General features: G+C 46.0%; 1 protein-coding gene across 1 annotated transcript; it reads left to right on the top strand.

Annotated features, from left to right (window-relative positions):
- Positions 1–230: 230 nt before the first annotated feature.
- On the top strand, positions 231–17,398 carry LOC143502793 (E3 ubiquitin-protein ligase TRIM35-like). The gene is made up of 6 exons (XM_076995506.1): positions 231–1,183; positions 1,830–1,925; positions 2,036–2,266; positions 2,548–2,570; positions 11,360–11,478; positions 13,358–17,398. The coding sequence occupies exons 1-6, from the start codon at positions 779–781 to the stop codon at positions 13,894–13,896; spliced, it is 1,413 nt and encodes a 470-aa protein (XP_076851621.1). The 5' UTR covers positions 231–778; the 3' UTR covers positions 13,897–17,398.
- The last annotated feature ends 340 nt before the right edge of the window (positions 17,399–17,738 follow it).

Below are 17,738 nucleotides of genomic sequence, written 5' to 3'. Positions count from 1 at the left end.
AAGGTGCTTCACAAATAAAGGTTATTATTATTATTATATAATTATAAATACACACAGACTGAGTTGAGGTTTTCGTGATCAGTAATTATTAATTGTTAGTGGACTACTACTCCCTAGTGAGGACAAACTACCAACTACAAACCTTATTTGTTATCTCCTTCACAAACAGCTCCACCCCTCCATACACAGATGTACAAGGAAGTTAACCATGTAACACCACACTAGTCTTTATTAATTCTGTGTTCAGGTGAGTAATTAATATAATGAGAACCTCTTAAATCTGGTATTCACTTATTTCTGCCTTATTTATGAAAGGAGACTAAACTTCCTCAGCTGGATAAAGGACTACAGTGACTGATTCTCTCCTGTGCTACAGTGTTTATGACAGAAGACCTAAATGTGAAAGTGATGTTTGGGCAAAAGAAGACATTACAGACTGTAACTAAACTGTAAAAACTAAGGCAGTGTTAGCTGACGTTCTCCGATTCAATCAGGTGAATCAATAGTGAATTGGCGCCATCTGGTGGAAAGATCGTAAAGGTTTTCATCTTTTTGACTTATTTAAACAGTCCCCTCCTCCCTGTACACAGCTGCCCATTTAGGTGAGTAAATCTTTGAATGCCACACCTGTCTTGACTCACGTCTGGCATAAATGTTTTGATGATCTCTAAACTCTGGCATCAACTCCTTAAACTCGCTAACCTGGATGAAGACCTACACTTAGCCTACGGAATTGACGTTTGGGCAGAACGATCTATTACAGCAGCTGTTGGAGGAAATGGCTGCTACAAACACTCTGTCAGAAGAAGAGTTTTCATGTCCTGTGTGCTGTGACATCTTCAGGGAACCTGTTTTACTGCCATGTACCCACAGTGTGTGTAAAACCTGTCTGCAGCAGTTCTGGCAAACCAAGAGATCTCAAGAATGTCCAGTTTGTAGAAGAAGATCCTTTAATTCCAACCCTCCTCTTAATCTTGCACTAAAGAACCTGTGTGAGTCTTTTCTAGCGAGCAGGAGTCAGAGATCTTCAGCAGGGTCTGAGGTGATTTGCAGTCTGCACAATGAGAAACTCAAAGTCTTCTGTCTGGAGGACCAACAGCCTGTGTGTGTGGTGTGTCAGATTTCAAAGGCACATAAAACTCACGACTGCTGTCCAGTAGATGAAGCTGTTTGTGACTTTAAGGTATGAAACATACTATATATATTTAACTGTAATATCTGTTTTCTTCCATGGTTTAGATCAGGGGTAATCAATTAAATCTTTCCGCGGTCCATTTTTGGCAGATAGCTCAGACCTTAGGTCCGGGTCCGCGGTGGCGAACGTAACACTCAAATGGGTGGTGAACGTAACACTCGTCTGAAAATAAATTCTCCGGTTTAAAATATAGTCTCCCGTTAAAAATTTTTTGGCATTTGGGTCCGTATCCAGTTAATCAGGAATGTGATTGGGTCCGGACAGGACGGCGTTCGGGTCCGGATCCGGACCGCGGTCCGCCATTTGGTGATACCTGGTTTAGATTATTTTGAAATGAATATTAAATAGGCTAGATTAAACCTGTCAGGGGATGGGATTTGAAATTAAATCAAACCTTCACAGTTATTATATTTAAAGTTTATTTATTCAAAATTAAAATATAAATAACATTTTTAGACACATACTGTAAATATATAGTATTACTATTTTACAGTAAACGAAACTTGGTCAAAGAGTAAACGTGGTATTCTTTTCATTCTTGACATTATTTTGTAATCTTTGTAATCTCCAGCACAGATATAGACACTGAGATTAAATCCTGTAAGACTTGTACCGTCCTCTGCCATTTTTACAGAACAAACTCAAGACCTCACTGGAGTCTCTACAGCAGCATCTGAAGGTCTTAGAGGAACATAAACAAGCCAGTGAGAAAACAGCAGCACACATTAAGGTGAAAGGTCACTCTGAGTTCTGAATGGTGCTGTGATCACTGTCCATGTACACCATAATGAAACACACACATTTGGACAGTTAATATTTCCTCATCATCTCCCATTCCAGTATCAGGCCCAGCACACAGAGAGGCAGATAAAGGAGGAGTTTGAGAAGATCCACCAGTTTCTAAGAGATGAAGAAGCAGCAAGAATAGCTGCACTGAAGGAGGAAGAGGAGCTGAAGAGTCACATGATGAGGAGGAAGATTGAGGAGATGAGTGGAGAAATAGCATCTCTTTCAGATCAAATCAGAAACACAGAGAAGGAGATGGAAGCTGAGAACATCCCGTTCTTACTAGTAAGAATCACTCAGTCTGTATCTTTCTCCCTCTCTCTCTCTCTCACACACACACACACAAACACACACACACACACACACACACACACACACACACACAAATGCATAAATAAAATGTTTTGACAATTGTTTTAGTTTGTGTGAGTGTGTGTGTGTGTAAGGGTCTTTAGACACATTGATGTTATTATCATATAAGGAAGATGCATGTTTGACCCTCATATAAACAAAATGACTAAAATTTGATTTCACTTTCTGTGTTTGTCCCTCTGTTTCCTTCTCAGAACGTGTCGTCCACATTGAAACAGTACGTGATTATTATTTCTGTTCTGCCCTCATTAAAGAGTTCCCCTTCCTTAATTAGACAGACAGATGACTCCTACAACGCACCAGTTGGATTTGGAGAATTTATTCAAATCAACAGAGTGCAAAGGGGTAAACTAAAATAAAGAAGCAAAATAAGACACACAATCAGCAAAAAATATGTACTTATTACCATATCTAGTACATCTACTTCAAGCATAAAGCCTAGAACTAGCCTAGCAAGATACTAACTAGCTTAACATATGAAATAGCGAGATGCTAAATGATCAACAACGGTTACATCAATGAAATTACAAACTGCAGAAATATACACATCTTATGTTTATACATAAACATATCCATGAAAATACTGACAGATGATGCTTCTACAAGTGATTTCACATGACGATGGGCGCAAATATGTAAGCTGTTAAATCTTCCGTGTTCAAAACTGGTCTGACAAACAAAACAAAACTAACGGTCACATTCTATATACGTCACAGGCTTACCGTAAATCTCAAACGCCACCTAGTGGCAAGAAAGGTAAATAACACATAGAATACTTTTACAATGAACCCAGTCCAGAACACTCCCCGCCTGGTATCTAAAAAGATGCCACCTTTTATCCAGGTGAATTTAGGTACTATAAACACTAATCAGTCTCTGGGGAAAGTAGGACGACCTCAGAGACTGGCCGCAGAAAAGTCTGGCTTGACCCGTCCCTTAAAGTCTTGAACTCCACCTTCCTTACCCTCCCATCCGTGCTGGGGAAAGTCTCGATGATGATGCCCATGGGCCAGTTGTTCCTCTGCAACTGGTCATTTTTCAAGAGGATAACATCCCCTTCTTTCAAATTGCATGTCTCCTTTCTCCACTTCCTGCGTCTCTGCAGAGTGGGGAGGTACTCAGCCTTCCATCGATGCCAAAAGGTGGTGGCGAGGCTTTGGACCTGCCTCCACTGCTTGCCGTAGAGGTCCTTCTTGTCGAATTCACCCTTGGGAGGAGGGAGGGCACCAACCTTCTGCGTGAGAAGTGTTGCAGGCGTCAGGATGAATGGGGAGTTGGGGTCTGTCGACACAGGAACCAGAGGGCGGGCGTTTAGAATAGCTGAGACCTCTGCCATGAGCGTGGTCAGGACCTCGTGCGCGAGCCTTTCTGGGCCGGCCTTCAACAGCATCGCGTCTAGGATCCGCCTCGCCAGTCCGATTAGTCCAGGGGTCACCAACCTTTTTGAAACTGGGAGCTACTTCTTGGAGACCAATTATTGCGGAGGGCTACCAGATGAATTCGCATCAATCTAATGAAAAGTTGTTGAGCGGGGGGGGGGGTGCGAGTGCGAGTGTCAATTGCTAAGCGGGAAGACCGCTAGCAACCGCGGCCAATCTATAATAGTTGCAAAAACATAAACGATGCAGCGCTTTGGTGCATGGCACTATAGTGAGCTATTTTTAAAACAAGCCCGCAGGCGACTCGTGACGTCCTCGCGGGCGACATGGTGCCCGCGGGCACCACGTTGGTGACCCCTGGATTAGTCGTTCCCAACTGCCCCCCATGTGCGAAGAGTGTGGTGGGTTGAAGATCCACTTACACCCATTGTCACCGAGATATCCTTGCACTTCCTTGTCGCTGGTCACAGAGTTCATCTGCAACTCCTTACAGGCGCCGACGAAGTTGGTGCCACAATCGCTCCTAATCTGTTTCGCTGGCCCTCTTAGTGAGAAGAACCGTTGTAGAGCGTTGATGAAACTCGAAGAGTCCATTGACTCCAGAACTTCTATATGTGTGGCTCTGGTGCTCATGCACGTAAAAAGTGCAGCCCATCTTTTGCTGCTGGCCAATCCGCCCCTGGTCCGAAGACGTCCACACCCACAAATGTGAAGGGAGGATCTGTGCTTAGGCGGTCGGCAGGTAAGTCGGCCATCTTTTGAGTCTCCATCTTCCTTTCTTTCTTCTACATGTGACACAGTGATGAAGGATGCTGTAGATACGACGTTTCCCACTAATAATCCACAGCCCTGCCGCTCGCACCGCACCCTCGGTGAGGTGCCGCCCTTGGTGCTGGACCTGCTCATGATAATGCCGGATTAGCAAGGTTGTGACATGGCTCTGCCCAGGTAAGATTACAGGACTAACCTCTCTGCTACCCATGTTTGCCTTGGACAAGCGCCCTCCAACCCTGAGGATGCCTGCACTGTCAAGGTAAGGACACAGGCTAAGGAGCGGGCTCTGCTTGGGAATGTCTATTCCTCCCCTAATGCATTCCTAAGTCTCCGCGAAGGCATCTTGTTGGACCGACCGTATTATGATGTTTCTCGCTTCCTCCAAGTCTTCTGTAGGATTGGGCCCTTCATGCATGTGCCAACCCTTGCAGCTGCCCTGTGTGAAGGAGTTTAGCAACTGCTCGATTGAGTGACCGCCAGCTGGAGAACCTCTCAAAATGTGTAGGGCCGAGTTGCTTAGTGGTAACCCTGTTGAAATGACAAGTGATCTGCGGGCGGATGTCAGAGTCAGAGTTAGGGTCGACCAAGTCAAAGGAACTAGACGTTGGTTCAACTTCATTAGCTGTCAACAGGAATGGTGGTCCGCGTAGCCATGTGGTGTGAGTTAGACTGCCTGCAGGGACTGCTCGTGAGCCGTGGTCAGCAGGGTTTTGGCCGGAGGGCACGTACTTCCATTGATTAGGGCTTGTTGACCTCCTAATTCGCTGCATCCTATTGCTCACATAAACATGGAATCGTCTTGATTCATTGTGGATGTAGCCTAGGACCACTTTACTATCCGTGTAAAAGGTCACAGCATCGAAGATGGTGTCCATCTCATCTACAAGTGTGTCTGCAATCTCTACAGCCAGGACCGCAGCACACAGCTCGAGCCTTGGGACTGTGGTTTCTGGACGTGGAGCGAGCTTGGCCTTGCCAAACATGAACCCAACTTCCACATCGCCACTCGTATTGGCTGTCCTCACATAAGCAACAGCAGCTATAGCAGTGGTGGAAGCATCACAGAATACACACAGGGCCTTATTACTTACTTGGCGGAGAGAGATGGAGGTGTATTGACGCGGGATCTTGAGCTGTTCAAGTTCCTTCAGAGAGTCCCTCCACAGTTTCCATTCCCTGTACCTTTCCTCAGGAAGAGGGGCATCCCAGTCGCATGACTCGGTGGTAAGCCCTCTCAGTATGGATCTTCCTCGAATGCTCACAGGAGCAGCAAAACCTAATGGGTCGAACAGACTGTTTACTGTCGACAGGACCCCACGTCTTGTGTATGGCTTTTCTCCATCAGCAACGCGGAAGGTGAACACATCATCTGAAACATCCCAGCTCACCCCTAAACTTCTCTGCATGGGAAAGGGATCTATGCTAAGATCCAGGTCTTTCACCCCTTTAGCCAGGTCGTCAGAAGGGAAAGCTCTCATCACACCCACCCTGTTAGATAAGATCTTGTGAAGCCGGAGGTTGGAGATAGCCAACATGGATTGAGTATTGTGAAGAAGAGTGATGGCCTCCTCTTCTGAAGAGACAGACAGGAGGCCATCATCAACGTAGAAATTCCTCTCAACGAATAGCCTAGCCTCTTTTCCATAATCCCTCTCTCCTTCTGCAGCAGCTCTTCGGAGCCCATATGCGGCTACGGACGGTGACGGGCTATTTCCAAAGACATGTACACGCATCCTGTACTCAATGACATCATCATCCAGGTCATTATTACGATGCCAGAGGAAGTGCAGAAAATTCCGATGGTCCTCACGTACTACAAAGCAATGGAACATCTGCTGGATGTCAGTGGTTACTGCTACTGGCTCCCTCCTAAACCGTAGCAATACCCCGAGCAAACTGTTGTTCATGTTTGGGCCCGTAAGAAGGACATCATTGAGGGACACCCCTTGGTATTGCGCGCTGGAGTCGAATACCATCCTCACCTGCCCAGGCTTCTGAGGATGATATACTCCAAAGAACGGTAGATACCAGCACTCCTCATCTGGTGGGGAAGGTGGTGCTACTTCAGCATGACCATTCTCAAAGAGCTTGCTCATGAACTCAATGAAATGCTCTCTCTTTTCTGAGTGTTTCCTTAGCGTCCTGGTAACTGCAGCAAGACGAGTCCTTGGCTGCTCACAGTTGTTTGGCAGACGCTGGCGTGGGCTCCGGAAGGGGAGAGGAGCCTCCCAGCTGTTGTCATCACCCTGTTTCAGTTCCTTCTCCATAATTGTCAGGAAGGCAATATCTTCCATAGATGGGGCCGTCTTCTCATCATCTCTTGTGTTACAGAAGATGAACTTCCCCATGAGTCGGGTTTTGTCATTTGGCAGGGATGGTTGATTGGAGAATGAAGGATCCTGAAACTGGCCAATGAGATTGAGCTTCTCCTTGAGTTCGATCTTGTTGGGGCAGGGACAAAGGACACTGGGACGCCCATTCTCAAGAACATAAGTTCTGTAGACATTCACAGGCGAGGGTGCGTGCGCGCCATTAATACACACATCCCCTACTATCACCCAGCCGAGGGCTAATCGCTGGGCAAAGGGAGCATGTGGGGGGCCATTGCGCTGTTCAAGAACCTTGTGCACCTGGATCATGTCTCTTCCTAAAAGGAGTAAGATCTCGGCCTCCGGATCAAGAGGAGGTATTTTTGAGGTGAGGGACTTCAGGTGTGAATGGTGCATCACAGCAGCTGGCGTAGGTATCTCTGCCCTATTGTCAGGCAGTTGATCACACTCAATGAGTGTAGGTAGAGCTAGACTGTTTTTTTCATCAGCCGACTCCACGATGAACCCCCTGGCTCTGTGGCCGGCAGCCTCTGACACACCTGCACAGGTTTTGAGTGTGTAAGGAGAAGTGTCGTTGGCTATGTTGAACATCTCAAAGAATGATGACCTGGCTAGTGACCTATTACTCTGGTCGTCCAGGATGGCATATGCTCTCCTTTTCTCCTCAGGTCGGTCTTTAGGATATACGTAGACCAGACTAATTTTAGCGCATGACTTAGTAATTGCGCTGTCTCCACAGACCTCTGTGCAGATTGAGGTAGTGACTGAAGCGGAAGAAAGTCCTTCTCCCTCCCCGCCATGCTCTTCTGAGGAGCCGCTAGCAGGCTTTGTCGACCATGGTGCAGGACCGGCATGAAGGGCTGCGATGTGCTTGTCACTGTTGCATTCAGAGCACTGGATGATGTCCTTGCAGTCCTTAGCTTGGTGAGAGGTTGAAGAACAACAACGGAAGCAAATACTATTTTCTCTAAGGAAGGCCTTACGCTCGTCCAGCAGTTTTGCTCTAAAGGCTCTACACTTAGATAGGGGGTGGGGCTTTTTATGTATGGGACACTCTTTATCAAAGTTGCCTGAACCCTTAGTCTCGCTCTCCTTGGGGTGATTGGCCACCTCTATTTTATGCACAGCTACGGATTTAGCTGACCTAGGTGAGTATTTCTCCCCTCTAGGTGGCGTATTGTGGGGCACTGCTGCAGCAAAGCTCGGATCGTTCCTCATCCTTGCTTCTGAACGAATGAAGTCGGCAAACACAGAAAAGGGTGGGAAGATGGCGTGGTGTTTTTCTTTATACTTAGTACCGTGCGCCATCCACTTCTCCTGCAGGTTAAACGGCAATTTTTCCAAGATAGGGTTAATGCCTTGCGCAGTGTCCAGGTAAGCTAAGGCAGGCAGGAACCCATCCTCTTTGGCTGCCTGTATCTCCAGGAGAAGGTCGCCTAGCTCTCGTAGTTGCTTGGGTTCTTTATTGGAGAACTTAGGGAATTGTTCAAGCTTGTGGAAGAGAGCCGCCTTCATGGCCTCTGGTGATCCATAAACCTCCTCTAATCTCTGCCAGACCATACTGAGGGCCTGACTTGGGTCATTGATACGAACTGACCTCAATCTCCTAGCGTGATCCGTCGACTCTGGACCAAGCCATTTAATCAGAAGGTCAAGCTCCTCACTAGGTTTCAGACCCAGATCTTCAATGGCGTTAGAGAAGTTGGACCTCCAAGCCCAGTAATTTTCGGGTTTGTCATTGAACTTTGTGAGTCCAGCTGTGAGTAGCTCACGGCGAGCTAAGAACCTTCCCAGCACTGATGCATCAGCACTGGGTTCTCCTCTCCGTGGATAACTATAATCCCCTGTATCTTGCCTGGGCGTCCATCGGTTCCTTGGTTCAGATGCCGTGTGTGGTGCAACATGACCTCCTTCACTTCTCGGTGTGAATTGCACTGGCGGCCGCCTTGAATGAGCAGCTGTTACCGTTGGCATTGTGGCTTTTACGGACAGACGTTGTGTCTCACTTAGGCTTAGTAGCTTGTGATGTCTCTGGAAATCATCACCAGAGTTGAGGTTAGCAGCTGCTGAGGAAGTTAAGGCAGCCTTTACATCCTGCTCTGGGTCATCAGTGCTCGCATCTGATTTAATATAAGCACACTGTTCTTGAACATATTTCTTTGTTCTCTCAACTGAATGACAGAGTGACCATTGGTCGACATTATAAACCCTAGTGAGCTCCCCCATAGCTGCCAAATCTACTGCCGATTCAAAAACATTAGCTTCGGCACAAGCAGCATCAGCCTCCTTCTCTTGCTGTATAGCCTCCAATGTGGCATCGAGACACGTCTCCTCTACTTTCAGTTGAGCCTTTTTAAATTTAATATCAATTTCCCTCTGTGCATGCAATGCCCTTGCCCGTGCGGCTTCAGCTTTAGCTCGTGCTTCTATTGCAGCAAAGCTAGCTGCAGATCTTACAGAGTGCTTTGATGATTTTGTTATATTTGATGAGTGAGAACACTCTGATCTCGTTTCATACTTATTTTCCCCTGTTGCTGACATCTTGACACTAGTAGATGTAGAACAGGCAGAATATCTTACTCACTGTTGTAGAAATCACAGAGGAGTCCGTCTTTTACTGTTCTGCCCTCATTAAAGAGTTCCCCTTCCTTAATTAGACAGACAGATGACTCCTACAACGCACCAGTTGGATTTGGAGAATTTATTCAAATCAACAGAGTGCAAAGGGGTAAACTAAAATAAAGAAGCAAAATAAGACACACAATCAGCAAAAAACATGTACTTATTACCATATCTAGTACATCTACTTCAAGCATAAAGCCTAGAACTAGTGGGTGTGTGGGTGAGGACAGCTGGTTCGGGATCGGGGGCTGGTCGTGCCCGGTTCACTCCCGGATGCTCCCCTGAGATTACTGCACCACTCCAGTGGGGGGGTGCCTTGGGGTTCCGGGGTCCGGCTTGGCCCCCCGGCGTGGGGACGGTTGGCCCGCTCCCCTGGGCGGTTGTGGTTCGGGGCGGCCGGGTGCTCCTCGGCGGGAGGTGGGCCCTGCCGGGTGGTGGGTGGCTTTCCGGGCGAGTGGCGCCGTGGCTCTGCCGCTGGCCCATGACGGGGGGGCATCCTGGGGGGGGGGGGGGGGGGGGGGCTCTGTTCCCCTGGACCTGCGCTCCTTGACTGGTGGGGCGCTGTCCGGGGTCTCTCTCTCCCACCTGCGGGGGCGGGCATGTGAGGGTTTCTGGGAAGTGCGGCTCTGGTACTCCACCGCTCCTTGGGGGGCCGTGGGCGGGTGGGATTCCCGGGTCTTTCTCTGCTCACCTCTGGCCTCTGGGGGAGTGTTGTCGCAGCTATCCACCCTTGCTGGTAAGTACATTCCATACATCTATCCTATGTTGCACTTTTAGGTTGCACATAAACACACTCACACACACACCCATACATTGCACTCATTTGTACTATATGTATTTGGTTTACTTTCTGTTCTTCTTTGCAGTGGCCATTTGAGCTGGTTGCGTGTTTTATTTTATTATTATTAATATTTTATTTTTTATTATTATTATTATTATAAATTTTTTTTTCTTTTCTTTCTTTTCCTGCCTCTTTGTCTTTTCCCTTTTTATTCTTTCTCTCCCCCTCTTTTCTTGGTCCACCTAACCCCAATAATTATCACTTTGCATATTGTTATCACTATATTATATATTGTTATCACTACACTATATATTATACAAAATTGTTATAATTGCCATTTAAATCTGTACATAAAAACAAAGTTGTCCTCCAAAAATGGGGGGGTGGAGGTGGGCCATAAAATAAAAAAAAGGGAAAAAATAAAAAATAAATAAATAAAAATAAATAAAGCCTAGAACTAGCCTAGCAAGATACTAACTAGCTTAACATATGAAATAGCGAGATGCTAAATGATCAACAACGGTTACATCAATGAAATTACAAACTGTGCAGAAATATACACATCTTATGTTTATACATAAACATATCCATTAAAATACTGACAGACGATGCTTCTACAAGTGATTTCACACGACGATGAGCGCAAATATGTAAGTTGTTAAATCTTCCGTGTTCAAAACTGGTCTGACAAACAAAACAAAACTAACGGTCACATTCTATATACGTCACAGGCTTACCGTAAATCACAAACGCCACCTAGTGGCAAGAAAGGTAAATAACACATAGAATACTTTTACAATGAACCCAGTCCAGAACAATTTCTGTTTGATCTCCATATTGTTACACATTGTGTTTGTTATTCTGATACATTCAGATCTTCACTATGTGGTCTCTGTTATTTCAGAAACATGATATAAGACGGTATTTAAAAAAATAAAAATACATTGATACTGATTATGTGCAAAAAGTGGTTAGATACACTGATATGTTTAATGAAAGATAATAAAACAGCTTTATACATTTCCAGTGAAATTTTTTTCATGTGTTAATTTAAATGTTAAATAATTTGAATATGATATATGATAAAATATTATGCTAATACAGCTTTATACACTTCCAGAGTTCATCACACCCCAAAGGAACATGAGATGGTGTCAGGAGCTCTGATCAATGTTGTAAAACATCTTTCCAACCTGAAGTTCAGAGTCTGGGAGAGAATGCAGACGATTCTCCAGTACTGTGAGTTTTGGTGTTCTTTGATTAATTAGAGTAATTCTGTTCTCCTTATAAATAGAACTCTATAGAGAGAGAAACATTAACATTGTGTGTTTGGTAAATGAACTATTCCAGTATTAAAGGCTGTATTAGTATAAACAGTGAGGGGGACGACCAGTTGACTGCTGGTCTGAGGAGAGACAGTCAGTCCATGAGGAGATCTACACCACCCACTCTCCACCTCTACACACCACCCACTCTCCCCCTCTACACACCACCCACTCTTCCCTCTACACACCACCCACTCTCCACCTCTACACCACCCACTCTCCACCTCTACACACCACCCACTCTCCACCTCTACACACCACCCACTCTCCACCTCTACACCACCCACCCTCCACCTCTACACACCACCCTCTCTCCACCTCTACACCACCCACTCTCCACTTCTACACACCACCCACTCTCCACCTTTACACACCACCCACTCTCCACCTCTACACCACCCACTCCCCACCTCTACACACCACCCACTCTCCCCTCTACACACCACCCACTCTCCACCTCTACACACCACCCACTCTCCCTTCTACACACCACCCACTCTCCACCTCTACACACCACCCACTCTCCACCTCTACACCACCCACTCTCCACCTCTACACACCACCCACTCTCCACCTCTACACCACCCACTGTCCACATCTACACACCACCCACTCTCCCCTCTACACACCACCCACTCTCCACCTCTATACACCACCCACTCTCCACCTCTACAGTATCCATTCTCCACCTCTACACACCACCCACACCCCATCACCCTGAGTCTGACCCTATAGGGCTGTATGAAGTGGGACGTGGGTCCTTGAGACTCCAGGCTAAGGGGCTTCCTACAATCCTCCATCAAGCCTCCATCCTATTAAGAGGAGTCGTAGTGCTCAGAGGAGTGTGGTTGTGAAGGTGGAGATACTAGCAGTGCTGACAGATGGAGGTGGAGGAGGTTCTATATCCACACTGTTCCAGGACCAGGACACACCGCTCCAAACACCCAGACACATCTTCACCTCCCCACAGCCCAGAGTCCAGCTGAGCCCAAGCAGACACCCCTGCTCCAGCCTCTGTGGGTCGGTGCCCCCCAGGGACCAACAGGTTCCCTTCATGTCAGCCAGGACCCTCCCTTGTCTGTTTGTCTGTCCCTGTCGGTGTGTGTCCCTGTCACCATCTTAGTGTCTGTCCATGTCCCTGTCTGTGTCCCTGACACCATGTTTGTGTCAGTACCTGAGTTTTCCTTGGTGTTGTTGTCTCCACATCACTGTGTCTGTCTTTCTGTGTCACTGTGTCTGTCCTTGTTGTTGTGTGTGTCGCCCCCTGTTGTCCTGGTGAGGGTGTTGTAGTTGAGGCACGTCGGTGGACTCCTCCCTGGAGGATCTGCTCCTGGGGGGTCTGGACACTGTGATCCTCGTCCTCTGGTCCCGTCCTTCAGTCTGGGGACAGTCCACTGGTGTTAGTCACTCTGGGAGTAGCGCCCTTTAGTGGGGGGACTGTAACAGTATCCACCCACTAATGAGGACACACACACACTTCAGTACACACATACAGTGTGACACTCAGTGTAACAGTAACACTGCACTAGTTAAGTGTCACATGTGATACTCAAATAATGAATCTAAGATATGTAGAAATATATTAATGAATAAAATAGACACAATTTCAATTGTCAAAACAACAAGCACACAAGTACTGCAGGGGTGTGTGGTGAACACACATCACCATCACTTCCCTCTTATCAACCTACTGCAGCATTTCACTCAGAGTAAAGGGCCTGCAGTCTGTAGATGTGACCTCATCACATAAACACATGAAGAACATGATGATTCATTCTGTTCTCTCTCCTCAGACCCTGTTACTCTGGACCCCAACACTGCACATCCAGACCTCCACCTGTCTGATGATCTCACTACTGTAGAACGCAGACCACACAAATCACTGCTTCCTGATAATCCAGAGAGATTTGATGAGTGTGCGTGTGTCCTCGGCTCTGAGGGCTTTAACTCAGGGACACACTGCTGGGATGTTGATGTTGGAGACAGTGAAATATGGGAACTGGGTGTAATTAGAGGGTCTGAATGTAGAAAGGGACGGAAGGTCTGGGAGTCAATGTGGAGTCTGAACTACAGGAAATACATTGGTAAATACTGGACACGCTGCCCAGGACAACAAGGTTACTACATCACATCTAGAGAGAAAGTGCAGAGGGTCAGAGTTCAGCTGGACTGGGACAGGGGGAAAGTGACATTCACTGATCTTCTAACCAGTTCACACCTGTGCACTATAACACACACTTTTACTGACACTGTTTTCCCTTTATTCTGGAATTACAGTTCCTCTCCTATGACGATCTTACCAGAAAATATATCAGTAACAGTGGAACAGTAAAATTAATGTTGCCTTGAATTAATCTGCATACATGTAATAATGAACATTATATTTATAATTATATATTTTGACTATATCTTAGAAAATTCAATACGTTTTTCCTCAAAATATTAGAATCATGACTTTCATTATTAACTATTGACTTAGAAAATATAATTTTTTAATTTCTCTTTGTCATTTCATTTTTATAACCTGAATCATCAGAAAGTTTGAGTCCACTGAATGTGAATGTATTACATGTGAGAAATATGGATCTGATGTCCTGACTGGAATCTCTTACCATAATGATACTATAATAAATAATGTTCAGCAGTCCAAGTGTATAAGGTTGATGATCATTCTGCTGTATTGTCCCTGATTAAGTGTTTGATCTGTGTTTTCCTGATCTCTGTCACGTTACAGCCCCTGACTCCTCCCCTTTGGGCGTGTATTTATGTCGTCTACGTCTAGTCGTCTGCGTCTGTGGATCTTCGTGGGTGTGGATGTGTCGGAATGTGTTAATTCGTCTCACCTGTGGCTCGTCTCGTGATCACTCTGGGCTTATGTGGTTTGTCTATTGAATGTGCGTTCGCGCAGTGTCCCGTGCTCGTCTTTGTCTAAGTCATACACGATAATGTGTCCATAGTTGTGTGTGCGCTATCCGCGCTAAAACTTATATGTTAATAAACGTGGCGTTCATCAAGCAAGGATTCTGTGCCTCGTCCATCGCCCTCCACCGAGCATCACAGAAAGACGAGTCGACCAATTAAATGCCAGGATACACGACCCGTGCCAAGAAGGGGAAGAGGCCCAGCAGGCACCACCATGCCTCTTCCCCTGCACAGCACCGCAAAGCCCCAGTGACCAGCGAGGAGATGCAGCAGGACCCGTTGTGCGCGCACCTGCTGCGTCAGGCTCGGGACACCAAGGTGGCTTCGATGGCGAAGCCGCGGTGAGGATGTGGAAGGAGCGACACGGCTCTCCCTCTAGAGACTGCTCGCCTCTGGCACTTGGCTCCCTAGAGCTCTGCTCAGCAGAGAAGACCCCCGAGAGCGAGTTCGAGGGAGTAGAGTCGGAGGAGTACTCCAAAAAGGAGGAAAGCCCTCCTCCATCTGCGTACTCGGCCCCCACCGAGTATTATGGTGAGGGCGAGGAAGAAGAACGCCCTCCTCCATCCAAGTACTCGGATGGTGAGCCGTACACGGAGGGACGAGAACGGTGAGCCGTGCACAGAGGAGGAAGACAGTGACCCGTGAACGGAGGAGGAGGACTTGAGTCCGCCCCCCTCGGAGTTCTCCGGGGAAACCGTGAGGGGGAAGAGAGGGTGCAAGGAGGAAGTCTGTCCCTATCCCTCTGAGGGGAGCACTATGGACTGGTCCTGTGACGAAACCCCGGTGGAGCCAATGATCTGGTGTTCAGGCGGTGAAGAAGAGGAAATGGAGGAAGAGAGCACCACTCAGGAGGCCAGATCAGGGGAGCGATCACCAGGGCGAGGTGGAGTTCCATGCTGGGGTCCTTGGCGAGGGGCCATCCTGCGTCACGCCCCACGGGGGCTGCCAGAAAGACTGGTCGCGTCCCCGTTGAGAGGGCTTTATGATTTACTCCTGGTACCATGTAACATTATTGTATTCGTTCTTAATACAATAAAGATAGACACTTTAAGAAACTTGTCTTGTTTTATTTCCCACTCGCTCAACGTGTGTTCTTCCTACTCCCTCTATTCATGTTCTGCTTAACTATCGTTATCTCACTAGTGACATCTAGTGTTACAGTTAAATTACATCATTAACTGAATATCATTATAGTGGGATCAGTGTGATCCCAGTGTGTCCTCATGTCCAGCACACTTTAACTCCTCTCAGTCTGTCAGGCAGAGGACTTTGTTTCTCCTCTTTCTATGCTCCCTCTCTTCTTTCTTTTTCTTTCTTTCTCATTCCTCTCAAGCTGAACATTACTGTTTTTCTCAGCACATTTTTCTCTGATTCCTTCAGCTTTTCGTCCTTCTGTCTCTTCTTTTTTGTCTTCATCCTTTTCTCCCTTTTTATTTGACGTTGTTCCTCCTTGAACTCTTCCACCATTTCTGTATTCATGCTCCCACACAGGTCCTCTTCTCTCTTGCTCTCACTTTTTTTCTTCTCTCACTTTCTCTCCTTTCTCTCCTTCTCTCACTTTCTGTCCATCTCCTCTCCATCTGTAGCTTCTTTTCACATTCAGGTCTTTTCTTTCGTTTTCTGACCTTCCTTGGATGGATTTACATGTGGCCTTCTCTCTACTGAACACATCATCTTAAAGTTTTCATACTTTGTCTCTTTTTCCTTAATATTTTCCTTCAATCCATCAATCATTGTTTCTTTTTCTTTCTCACCACACATCTCCAAATATATTTGATGCCAATCATCTTCGTGTTTCTTCAGATTTTTTTTTCTTGTTCTGTTTGATCCTCTCTATGCCTCCATCTCTCTCACTCTCTACATCTCTCTCTCCATCTCTCAGTCTATACAGCTCCTTCAGTGTGTTCCTTCAGTGTAATCTCTCTGGTCATCTCATCCTCCATCTCTCTCTTCTCTTCTTTTTCTTGCATTATGAATCTCTCCAAATAGGTCACTCTGTCCTTTATTTTCTGGAGATCTCGTTCCATTTCATTCTTCTCCCAGGTCAGGTCCACCTTTCTCTCTTCCTCTGTTCTCCTAAGTGAGAGTGATCACTCTCTTTCTGTTGTGGAGTGTATCTTCCTCTCAGTGTGACACTGCAGACGTCTCCATCACTCTTTTTAGTGAGGGCTCCTTCACTTGACCGTTCCATTCTTCTCCACTGCAAAGCTCTGCTATCATTGTTTGCAAATGGTGTAATATCATTTCAATGGAGTCTAAGGATCTCCTGGTGTTTTCAAATCCTTCCTCTCTTCTCAGTACTGCACCGTCGAGCTGTAACAAACATGCACTAGTGTTAGTGTTAAGATCTGGAGTTTCTGTTCCTGATCTACTGAGGATTGACCCCTCTTGGGTTCTGTCAAGAAGTATTGTCAGTGTGACAGAAATTATTGATTAGATCATGTTTAGTTGTTATAAGAGATCATTATGAACTTTATGATTTAGTACATGTCATTTGATTAGACAATAATGGTGTGTTTCAGTGTAATCATGTACTTGTGTTTAGTTCATAGTATGCATGTGTGCTATACTGTGACCCAGATCAGGGAGAGTGCAGAGGGTAAGAGCACTCTGTTAACTGGTAGTCACTAGTCACTAGTTAGCTTTCTCTGCGTTCAACTGATACATCAGTTGCTTCCGCTAACTCTAGGGAAGTCCATATTAGGAGATACACACATGTGAGACAAAGTAGCCTGCTGGGAGCCTATGTTTTGGAACATGCTGTGCTAAAGATAACCTGCTGTTAGAACTGCTGAATTGTGTTTAAGATTGTATATAAGCAGGGGGACTGCCCCCCTGTCTTCAGAGTTGTCATGCTTGAATGAGACTCTCATGTCTGTCTCTGTCTTGTGTTTGTCTTTGTCCATTTTATATATTTTAATAAATTAATCATTTTAACCACGTCTGAGTCCTCATCTATTTTCAGAAAAGTTCCCATGCTTTGCAATTGTAACCCACTACTGAGTATGTACACGTCAATGGTAGGCCAGGTTCAATAATATTAAAATAATACTAAAGAATAAGAGACACTAGGCTCTGGAGAGAGAGTGGAAAACAGTGCAATTAAAAGACACCACACGAGGGTATAAGTTTTTTTCCTTTCTTTAGTAATTATTTGAAAAGTTGGAAACATTTACAATTACCCAAATAAAAGATTGGACCCCTTTTTTTAAAGAAAATTAACTGAAAATGAATTGTCCTTCAAAAATTGGG

The sequence above is a fragment of the Brachyhypopomus gauderio genome, unplaced genomic scaffold (genome assembly GCF_052324685.1).
Source record: "Brachyhypopomus gauderio isolate BG-103 unplaced genomic scaffold, BGAUD_0.2 sc213, whole genome shotgun sequence".
Classification (NCBI taxonomy): domain Eukaryota; kingdom Metazoa; phylum Chordata; class Actinopteri; order Gymnotiformes; family Hypopomidae; genus Brachyhypopomus; species Brachyhypopomus gauderio.
The sequence above is the reverse complement of the archived record's forward strand: the minus strand, read 5'-3'. Positions and strand labels throughout refer to the sequence as shown.